Source organism: Hibiscus syriacus, unplaced genomic scaffold (genome assembly GCF_006381635.1).
Source record: "Hibiscus syriacus cultivar Baekdansim isolate YM2019G1 unplaced genomic scaffold, ASM638163v2 tig00016066_pilon, whole genome shotgun sequence".
In the NCBI taxonomy this organism is placed as follows: Eukaryota; Viridiplantae; Streptophyta; class Magnoliopsida; order Malvales; family Malvaceae; genus Hibiscus; species Hibiscus syriacus.
In genome coordinates this window covers 762,113-773,588 of record NW_024062381.1, presented here as the reverse complement: position 1 = coordinate 773,588, position 11,476 = coordinate 762,113, and the positions used below count along the sequence as shown (strand labels likewise).

The following is an 11,476-nucleotide window of genomic DNA, read 5'->3' as shown; positions in this document are numbered from 1 at the left end:
ACTTCCGGAAAGATCAAAAGAGAAAATAAATACCTTCTAGCAAGTGAAGGGAGAGGCTGAGAAATAAACGCAATCGGTGTTGCGTTTCAACAATTCTTCCTCCATTTTTTCTTTGTAAATAAAAAGCTGAAAGACAGAGCATTGCTTGGGTTTACAATTTTACATGGAGAAAAACTAAAGAACAAAAACCAAACAATAGTGTATGTGAGCGAAAGAAACAGTGAGGTGAAGGTATTGTTTAGGATTTCATTATATTTGATCATATGTTGAAAAATCTTTAACCACAAGGATTAAACGAAGATAGTATTATATGCCATTTATACAAAATAATTCCAGCTTTGTTGGTGACTTTCAACAACGATACTTAGTTCATCTTAGTAGTATTTGTCAACTCTGCATTTCTAACCTCATTTTTTTCTCACAAACATTTCAACGAACATCTATGCCTCACCGAGATGACCTGTATCTAACATTACACCTTGAATCGTTGATGGTCCTGATAGTCCCTTGGTCAGATATTCTCTCAATGGACCCTCATTCAAGTCAACACCTAAATGCAAGCGCCTAAAAAGTTCAGTGACCATTTATATAATTTACCCTAATTTTCATAGTTGCAAATGTTGTTCTCACTGTCACGTCATCTTCTTCTAATGACAGTGTAACGACGTCAAAGGGTGGTTACGTCGGGGGCCATATTGCAAATGAACTAAATGTTGGAGGACTGTATTGTAAGTTTTAAAAGTTGGGGACCTAAATGCAATCGTCAACAAATTTCAGTGACCATTACTATACTTTACCCTTTTATTAAATATAATTAAGGTAATCAAATAATAAAAATCTATAATAGGTTTTGTTTTACTAAAAACATATTTTGAAATTTGTTTTCAAGAAAACTTATCAAACAACGGAAAATAATTTACACGGCATCATTCAAACACCATAAAAAATATTTGTGGAATTAATTTTTCAGAAAATGTAATTCATTTTCCGTAATTCATTTTCCATAATTCATTTTCTAAAATTCATTTTCAGTCTAACAAACAGACCTTTAATGTAATTCTCAAACTTAGAAAAAAATTAGTATGATCTTTTGAGTTACAATTTCTATCGTTAATCGTTACGATGTTGATGTGGTATTCACGATGCTAACGAGCAGTTTATGACAACTAATTATGTGACGGTCAATATCATAAAACTATCCCATCAACAATGTAATGATTAATGACAAAACTTATTACTTCTTCAAAATTTGAGTTACATTGAATATAAAAAATAATTCAAAGAATATATTAGTTAAAAAAAATATTTGAGGACTTCAAATAGAAGAAATAAACCAAAAAAAAAAAAAAAGCAAATAAGATGATGGTAGGTTCGGATTTCAGACAAAAGGGAGGTCCCTGTCCCCTTGTCCCCACTACCGAACCCCCAAAACAAGTCCACCCACACCCTTTCTTTGCTTCCCAATCCCATCCCGTTTCTCCTCACCCCCCCCCCCCCCCAAAAAAAACAACACCACCAACGAAAAAAGATATAAGAAAGGGAAGAAAAGATGTTCCGGGATGCCTCAAGCTGCAACACCTACAACTACGGCGACGCCTTGTATTGGGACTCCCGTTATATCCAGGAAGCCGGTGGTGCCTTTGACTGGTACCAGCGTTACTCTTCTCTTCGCCCCTTTGTTCGTCACTATCTCCCTACTTACTCTCGTGTTCTCATGGTCGGCTGTGGAAATGCCCGTAATTCCTCTTTTTTTTTATTGCTCTTTCTAAATCTCTTCTTTTTTTAAAGCTTTTACCATCTTGCTTGCTGTTTTTGATTCACTTAACTGAATGCATGTCTTTTCTTTTCTGAAAAAAGTTTATGAAAAGGGTAAAAAGATTTGAATTTGATGGTTTTGGCTGTTTTAGGGATAAGTGTTTGTAAGTTCAAATATAGGGTTTTTGTCTCTTTGTATGCTTGCTTTCGGACATGTCATATTTATTTGTAAAGAATGTGTTTTTAGCTAATGGTTTTGTGTTTTCCTTCGTAGTTATGTCGGAGGAGATGGTCAAGGATGGATATGAAGACATTACGAACATTGACATTTCCTCGGTGGCTATTGACATGATGAGAAGGAAATATGAGTTTGTTCCTCAGCTCAAATGTATCCTTTTGTGTGATTCTTGAATAGTATTCCTTTGGCTATACCTATTTTTTGTGTGGTTTTCCTTGATGAGCCTAAATAGACATGCAAATGGATGTTAGGGATATGAGTTTTTTCCCGGACGAATCTTTCTACAGTGTTGTCGATAAAGGTATGGCACCCTGTTTCTATTACTTTGTCTGTCAAAGGTTGCTGACTTGCTGCTTTGAATTCTAATGAGACTTTCTTGCTGTTGCTGAACTCGTACTGATGAGCTGCTGAAATTTTATTTAGGGACTCTTGATTCTTTGATGGTACGATACGTCTTCAAATGCTTTTCTTGTTTCCTCTGTTCATTTGTGAAACCTAAAGGTTTGTTCTTTTTTATGAGTTTTAGTGTGGCACGGATGCTCCATTAAGTGCTACGCAGATGTTAGGCGAAGTGAACAGGTTCTGAACTTAATGGTCTTTGTTATGTTATCTGATTACAGTCACTAGAGGCATAGTCTTGTCGACAAGAGTTGCCTCAATTGTGCATGCGCAAAATTTCAAAATTTCTAGCTAAATATATTTTGTTTTCTTCTTGGTAGACTTCTCAAACCTGGAGGGATCTATATGTTGGTAACCATTTAGCCTGAAAACTCTATTCTAGGCTCTAGCAGTGTTCCGCATTTCACTCTTAAACTTCAAAAGAGATGATGTGTTTGTAAATTTGCATTTACCAGATAACTTATGGCGACCCAACAGCAAGGATGCCACATTTGAACCGGCCGGCATATGGTTGGAATATATTTCTGTACAACCTACGTAAGTTCTATTTCTTCTCTGTCATGTTTATACATCTTTCTTTGTTTGACATCATTTGGTTTCAGGTTACTTGTTTTCTTCTGTAAATATTCTTCAATTATGTGCATCTTTCAGTTGTGCGGGGTTACAAATGCTAGCTAGGTTAACTTCTTTATGATTGCATTAATCTTGCACGGCTTTGCCTGATTGGATTCTGCTTTCATTAGATATATTTCTCTATTCACTAAGAGAGCCATAAAAGCAGCTAAACAGCCCCTAAGTTCATTTTGTACTTGCTTTGCCTTATCCTTCTACCTTGTTCTCTGGTTAGAAACTAGGGGAAATACAGATCGGAGTATGATACTTGTGTAGTAACTCAACGGTGCTAGCATTTCCCTTTTATTACTCTTCCCATGAATGCTATGTTGTCTCGTCTCTAACCCTTTTTTTTTGAGTAAGTCTTGTCTCTAACTTCTAGACAGTCTAAAGCGAGGCTTCTTTCCAAGAAGTTATCTACATAAGATGACCACGTAAAAGGTCTGGTATTTCTGGGGCACCACCTTTTGAAATCCAAATGTGTTCGTTTAGTCTAGGAACCAATGTTGTCTTACCCTTGCATGCCATCTGGTGGCAAACTCGATGATACTCGTTTCTGCCCCAAGAACCGAAATACCCTGTCTCATAGGATCATCCTTGACATCCTATGTTGTATGTGCTGGAAGAAAACGTGTATTGATTATCGAATACGTGAGCCTTTGCCCATTTTAAAGCAGATGTCCGTGTTAACTTACACTTTCTATTTCAAGTCCATTGGTCAAAGGCAAGATGGAACCTTGGCTTTTATCAATGTTTTTTACTGTTTCCTCAATGTATGTCTCGTTTCATTTGCAGCCAGACCGGATTTTAAGAGGCCTGGAGGTGGTTCATCGACAAAGTCATACATGGAGCCAATTCCCATCACCGAGAAGGGCACACTTCCTGCGGACTATGTTTTGGAAGACCCGGATTCGCACTTCATATATGTATGCAAAAAGATGGATGACACGGGGCTAAGTAGCATACCCACCTATCGATTAGCATCCGAAATTTTATAGTGAATCGAGTAAAAATTGAAGTGCTAAGGTAGCATTTATACTGCTGTACAAGCTTCAGAAATCACATTTCAGTTTTAAAGCATTTGTATGATTATTGTCCACCAGTTAGGACATTTTACTAGGAAAACTATTGTTTTGTAAACCCCCCAAAAAGGAATTCTGTTTGTGTTTTACATATTATAAGGCTGCTGTTGGACAAACAAATGACCTTTAATAATATCCTGCAGCTTACTTATAAATATGCTTATGCTTATTTTATCTCATCTATTTTAAAGTAATAATATCCTTGAAAGGAATTGCTTTGCTACTGTTTCTTCCTATTGATCAACATATACCATCACGAATTAGATTGACGAGGAGTAAGGGTGTAAACGAGCCGAGTCGAGCTCTAGTATTGCTGAGCTCGACTCGAACTCGAAAGAAAATATAGAAACTCGACTCGAACTCGAAAAGGCTCGAACTCAAAAAAAATTCAGAAGCTCGATTGAAACTCGAGACTCGAGCTCTATTGAAGCTTGATTCAAGCTCGAACTCAATTCAAGCTCGAATTCAAACTCGAATTTGAGCTCGGTTCAAGCTCGAACTCGAAATTGAACATATCAACTCTGGCCTTATCTTCAAACTACCATAGAAATCGGGTAACATTAAAACAACCAAAAATAATAATAAAAATATTGATGAAGAATTGGTGATTCAAAACAACCGCAGTCTCCACAAATTCAAGTCTTGATTAGAAAATTTGGATACCTTTTAGAAATGACAAAATTAAGAACATAATAGCTAGCTACTTGCAACAAAACAAAGACATATGTTCAACGAAGTCTCCTGGCTTCCCTCTCGGACTCGAGCAAGGTGAGAATATCTCCCTCCCTGACCGGTCCCTTAACATTCCTCATAATAAAAACGGTTCTGATCATCCAAAAACTTGACTCTCACTTGAGTCACCTGACCTCTGGACCCTCTTTTGCCCATATTTTTCACCACCACAGCAAACTTGATTTGGGAATCCATCTCTAAATTTAGTTTGATACGTATAAAGGGGAGCGGCTGCTGCTTCTCTTCTGATTTTCAGAGCGAGGGAAAAATAATAAAATTTTTAAAAAATACCTTATCCAATACATTTTCTGATACTCTTTCAGATCAAAAAGTATCCATCACAAACCGTTCATTTGCAACACGACAAAAACATTCAACGGCTGAAGCTAACCTTTAGACCTTAAAATAACAAACAAACATGGCAAACCAAATCCAACTGAGAAAAGGATAAAAGAGAGAACTTTAATGAGCTTGGATCAAAACTTTAAAGAGACTGCTAAGAAAACTCTCTTTATTATAAAAGAGAATGCTAAACAAAGGATTCAGTTTTCAATCTGGGTTATTGATTTATGTTGCGAGAAAAAGAAAGAAAAACTAGCAGTGGCAAGAGAACAGTAAGTAAAACCTTACATTCTCGTCGATAGGAGCTAGCCTTTGTCGCCCGGAGTCTTGGGGGAGCGTTTAGGCCACTGTGGTTGTGGGTTTCTGCTAGGGCTGTGCGAGTGGACGAGGTTTGAAAAGATAACAGCGAGGGGGGAAGTTTTAGCCAGGGAATGTTTTGAGGGGGAAATGAATTAGGGTAAGAGCTTTTACCCTAGATATTTTGCTTTAGTGTTCCTTTAATTTGTGCTTGTTTTCAATTGTGTCTTGTAATTTTAATTATTTGACATTGTAATCCCTTAGTTGGCTTGTTTAATTTAATGAGTAATTTCTACTTTGTATGCCAATTTTCAGTTTTATATTGTTTTGGTCCTTCATGGCATTTTTAAAATATGAGTTTAAGTTATTAATAGTAGGTTTAATTTTATATTGTTTCATCTTAATGTATGTGCATTTGCATTTCATTCGTATGCATGCATTTATCGTGTAAGCACACTTTAGTTTAGGTAATAATTTAGTCTCTATTTAGGATTGTCTTCTTTAAGTAGTTGTGTATAAATTAAACTATGAATCCTAAACCTAAATCCTAAACTATAAACCCTAAATCCTAAACCATAAACCCTATCACATAATTATAAGGGATGAGATGTCTTAGTTGTATTATAGAATTTTTAATATATTTTTAAAATTTTATAATTATCAATAATTTATTTTTTAATAATGTAATTTTAAAAAATCTAAAATTATAATATAATATTTTTTTCGAGCTGCTCACGAGCTTTTCGAGTCGAATATCGTTAAGAAATTGAGTCGAGCTCGAGCTCGAGTCGAGTCCATTCTATCCGAGTATTTATCGAGCCTTGATCGAGTCGATCTCGAGTAGCTCGCGATCTGTCTCGTCTCATTTACAACCCTAATGAGGAGCGTGCGAGGGCAGTTGTTTTTTTCTGAAAATTTTAATTATTATATTATATTATATATATATATATAGTTTTTAATGATAATTTATGATTATTCTTTAAAATTTTATAATTTGCTCTTTAACATAAAGTCTTTCAAATTTTATATATTTTTATAACTTTTATTAATATTTTATGTTTACTCCTTAAAATTTTATAAGTTTGCCATTAACATGAAGTCTTGCGTCTCCATATCCGTCCCTATTGGTAAGTGATTATTAGCAAGTGATCTTCATATCAACCTTTACCAAATTTGAGTTTATGGCTTTAACATAGGATTGATCACTTTTATTTAAGTTTTATACATTTTCTACTAAATTTTAAAAAATATTTGATTAATTTCGTTTTTATTTAATTAAGATATGATCATTAAGGATTAATTTTTTGTTAGAACTTTAAAGGATAACTGACGTTAGGGGTGTTCATTCATAATTTTTTTAATTTTTTTCTTTAAATTATACTATTTTTCAAAAGTATATATAGAAAAATTCTAAAATTTAAAGTTCTATAATATATAATTTACATAAAGTTAAAAATTCAAATTACATAATTGAAAAACAATTTATTAAAAATTAAAATAAAAAGTATAATTAAATTTCAAATGTTTCGAAGTTAAAATAAAAATTTTAAAAAATAATTTAGAGTATTAGTGTAAAATAATTTAAGAAATTAAGAATTTAGAATGTTAGAGTGAAATAATTAGAGAATTATAAACATATATATATATATATAATAAATCGGGTACCAGGTCGGCAGTTACTCGGTTAAGCAATATTTTGTTACCCGGTTTGATTCGGAACCTAAAAAATTTAGCAGGTCGGGGACTCGTCCCGAAAAATAGGGCATTTTCAATATAAATATTATGTACTTTTTAACCGAGTCGACGGGTTGGGTATTTTTCAACACTGCTAACTAACATGACATAGTGAATTTATAAAATTAAAAAGGGTAAATTACACAAATGGTCACAAATATTTGAGTAAGTTTTCGTTTTCCTCGTCGAAGTTAAAGAAAAATAAAAAATATCTATCACTAAAACATCAAATAGGTCATTGACTAATGATTTTATATCTAATTTATTCCAAAAAGATTTCTAATTTTTTGTTTATCATTCGAAATATTCAATTGCTTCATGTTCAAAAAGTTAATTTCTAAATTTATTTTTAAAATTTAAAAAGTATACATATAAAAATTGGAAAAATTAGGAAGCTTTTGGATTAAATTAGATATAAAATCATTTTTCGAAGACATGTTTGATGTTTTATTGACCAATTTATTACTTTTGAAACTTTGGTGGGGAAAACTAAAACTTACTTAAACATTAGTGACCATTTGTGTAGTTTACCTTTATTAATTTTATAAATGCACTATGCCACTTAAAAATCCGTTAAAGGTCTAATGACAGTTAACCCTTAGTGAACATCTTAATTAAAGGAAAGTGACAAAATATTATGTTTTCTGAATTTAGTGAAAAAATAACAAAACTTAAACGAAAGTAATCAATCATATAGTTTACCCAAAGATTAGTTCCTGATTTGATTAGGAAAGATAGATTATTCGTTAAATCACCCCAAATCAAAAGATTATTTGTTACACAATTCTGATTATATCGACAAACAACCTTTTACCAAATAGGGGTCTAACTATACGTGACCACCAACAAACCAATCAAAAAACAAATATCGCAAGGGTCCTTATGGAGCACCAAAACGGCCGCAAAGGTGTGTGAAAAAAACACCAAAAGTCGTAAGGAATATGCCATAAGAGCATAGAAGATGCATGGGACAATAACAGAGAAAAGCATGTTACAAGCACGACGATTCTTATTCAAAATTGAAAAATCTCAAGAAAAAGATAAATAAAAGATATAATATGAAAAAAAGAACTAATAATCACCGACAGTTGATAACCATCATTAAGATTAGTGTCGTCGTTGGCTAACCAAAAATCAAAGAGAAAGAGAAAGGCGACACAAAAATATTGAGAGAAAATATAGATTAATAAAACCTTAAAAATTAAGTTTGAAATGCTCCAAAACAATAAAATTTTTTTGCGCATAATTGTTTTAACCGTAATGATCTTGTGCCAACAATTGAAGAGTATACAAAATTGCTTCATTTTGAGAAAATACACAAAAACTGAATTTATTCAAAGTCAATTAAGATTCAACCATCCAATATCAAGGTCATGAAGCTCACTAGAAAGAGTGAACAATGATTAGAAGGCAAAATCTAATGGAAGTCACTCGTGCATTTGATTGTGGATCTAGTGAATGAGCAAGCAGTTGTAAAAAGATGGGCTTGAATAAAATGGTTTGGTGGTTGATGAAATGATGAATAAGGTGGGTTATGATAATGATAAGAGAGAGTATGGTTGTTAAAGTGATTTAGACATGGTGATGGGCTTATGAAACAAAGGGGAAAAAGGTAGATTGTATCTTTAACAACTAAGGAAGAAACTAGGCTACAAAAGAGCCTAACACCAATCCTTACAAATTGTTCAAGGAGTGGTAACAAAGGACTTGGCTCCACTAGTTATAAAACAACTAGGTAACAAAAGTATCAATGGAAGTGAATGGGTTTACGCCACAAACACCTAAGTACTTGATAAGTTGATAAAAGTTCTTAAAGAACTTAGACAAAGAGGATAACCTCACAAATATATTGATATGCAAAGGGGATGCCTTACAAATTCCAAGGCATTGGTAATTTATAGGAAGTGGAGGGGTTAGGCCGAATAAATATGAAATAGTTCGGATAAGGTACTTCCATGAAGGTACATGTTTGTTTGAAAAAAAAATACAACACTAGATTATGAAAAGTAATGATGATGCTTTGGTTTTCCTTGTTCCTCCTTTAGTCGAGTGGTGATAATGGTTCGACAATGATGTATTCAAAATACGTGATGTTGGATGCATAGGGCAAATGGTGTGGTGTCTTTTCTCCCTTGAAGCCTAAATTGAGTGGTGGAGAGTGCATGGTCAAATAGGTATGTCTCTTGGTGCTTTGGCGCCTAAGTGATCCATGTGATGTGCACATGCATTGTTTGAATCATATGGCAGTATGCATAAAGCACATGACTCATTTGATGTCGCAACCTTCTCTACGTCATGGTAAGGTACGCTCTCGACCATAGGATGATTGTTGCACGCTTGATGTAGTTTGATGCTTAGGTAGTGACATAGGTAGCTAGTTAGGCTAGAAAGCTAGCTAGGAAGCTTAGGTAACTAGTTAGGTACCTAGTGTCACTCCAGCTACCTCTAGCTACCTCTAGCTGCCATGAGTCTTCAGCTCAGATACAAGCTCCTCAGCTACAATCCAACTAGTATCAGGTTCTATTTAGCTCATTCAACAACTCCTGAGCTAGTTTATACTTGCATTGAGCCCTATTTAACTATGTTAAGCTAATCTTTGACATGTTTGAGCTAGCATGAGTTGCCATAGGTTGAGTTAGCTATCCATGAGCTGGCATAACCTTCCTTAGCATCCTTTGCTCCTAAATGTGCAAGAAAAACAATAGTATAAGTCATAAATCAATGATAAACAATGATAATACATTATGTCACCTATGTATAAGCTAAGTATGAGCTATATATAAATGCATATGGTTATGATGAACTAAGTAAAGATGCATAATCATAATATATGCTAAGTAAAGACATGGATGAATGCATAATGCTAAGAGAAGTATAGTATGATCATAGTATAAGGACTAGAGGCTAAGCTTAACATTATATGCATAAAATATACTAAGTATATGATGAAATAAATTATGCTAATCATGGCATGAATCCTAAGGCATGAAAAGATCATACTTAACATAACATTACAAATATGCAAATCATGGTACATGAATGTGACAAATGCATAAGTAAAGTAAATAAAAAGACGTGAGAAGATAGTAAAAACTCCATGGTCCTTAAACTTACCATGTTTGAAGAAAGTGAGATAAAGAGTAGAAGGTACAAAAGTAGGATAACATCAAAATCCAACTTAAAGTAGAATCTAAGTGCATCCCATGGGTAGCAATCGAAAGTTTAATCCCAATCTATTTCGACGAGAGCAAGATGATTGATATGTTAGTAGTGCAGATACAAGACTTTGTTATTTTCCCAAAGGTCTTGGGTTGTATAAAAGCATTTGTGTTCGATATTTGTAAATCATGTACCTACTATTCTAGATGAGCCGTTCAAATTATTAATAGTTGTAGAAGGTAATAAGGGGGTCTCTTCATAGGTTGTGCTAAATTTTTGTTAGTTTGGATTCAAAGTTATTTCTCGAAAGTAAAGATATCATATTATCTAATTTCAACATCTTATTCCCTGTTAAGTGAGTATTTAGAGAAAGAATGACCAGAGAACATACCAAAGGAAATGTTGATTTCCATATTCCTAAAACCTTAAAGCTAAAGAAATTTCTTGGTGCGCTCCGTAGTTTATCAAGAATCACATTTTGTTCATGTGTGGTGATAAGGATTGGGTACCACTATAGGGAACATGAGGTGGAATTGGTTACATCCCACTGTTAGTATTGAGGTAGTATGGAACCTATTAATTTTTTTCAATCATGTTTGTCCTTAATCAATCCGAGTTTGTGTTCAAAGGGATCATTATAAGAAGAGAATTCAATATACTTTTAAGGCATGGATGTAAGACCCTAATTTAGGGGCTAACATTTAAGAAATTATAAAGCATTGATTTTAATTGGTATTTTGGAAGAATATAAGGAATAAATTGTAATATTTCAAAGTTGGCAGACCGTTTTATAAAGTGCAGGGAATTCAGTGGCTAAACTCATAGTTTAACAATTTTTATTTTGGGAGAATTATAAACCTCATTCCCGTATGTTTTTTTTGTAGAAAATTCCTAGTTTTCCCTCCCCTTTGACCCTTCTTTCAACTCCGATCTACTCGCTGTCCGACCTTCGATCTACGAACCGAAACCACCAACGTGTTCATTGTCGATCGATGAACAAAAACCCTCAACCCTTTTGTCGTGAATCGTCGTCGTTCGCCGTTAATTTCAGTTGGAAGTATTGTTGGTTTTAACTTGATTTCCGTTGGTTTTTCGTCAATTCACGATGATCCGACCATCCATTTTC

The 11,476-nt window shown here is 33.9% G+C and overlaps 1 protein-coding gene and 1 pseudogene across 1 annotated transcript; one reads left to right on the top strand and one right to left on the bottom strand.

Moving 5' to 3' along the window:
- Positions 1-1,201: 1,201 nt before the first annotated feature.
- On the bottom strand, positions 1,202-5,082 carry LOC120208251 (annotated as a pseudogene).
- Positions 1,509-4,155, top strand: LOC120208250 (EEF1A lysine methyltransferase 4-like). Its single transcript, XM_039207566.1, has 8 exons — positions 1,509-1,736; positions 2,030-2,143; positions 2,226-2,294; positions 2,417-2,436; positions 2,520-2,572; positions 2,713-2,743; positions 2,848-2,929; positions 3,800-4,155. The coding sequence occupies exons 1-8, from the start codon at positions 1,550-1,552 to the stop codon at positions 4,000-4,002; spliced, it is 759 nt and encodes a 252-aa protein (XP_039063497.1). The 5' UTR covers positions 1,509-1,549; the 3' UTR covers positions 4,003-4,155.
- Positions 5,083-11,476: the final 6,394 nt, after the last annotated feature.

What these genes read in the sequence shown, in the direction of transcription:
- LOC120208250 (XM_039207566.1), top strand. Translation starts at nt 1,550, where the DNA reads ATGTTCCGGGATGCCTCAAGCTGCAACACCTACAACTACGGCGACGCC. An exon ending in GTTTGTTCCTCAGCTCAAAT is followed by an intron (nt 2,144 to 2,225) that starts GTATCCTTTTGT and finishes GAGCCTAAATAG; the next exon opens with ACATGCAAATGGATGTTAGG. An exon ending in CTGGAGGGATCTATATGTTG is followed by an intron (nt 2,744 to 2,847) that starts GTAACCATTTAG and finishes TGCATTTACCAG; the next exon opens with ATAACTTATGGCGACCCAAC.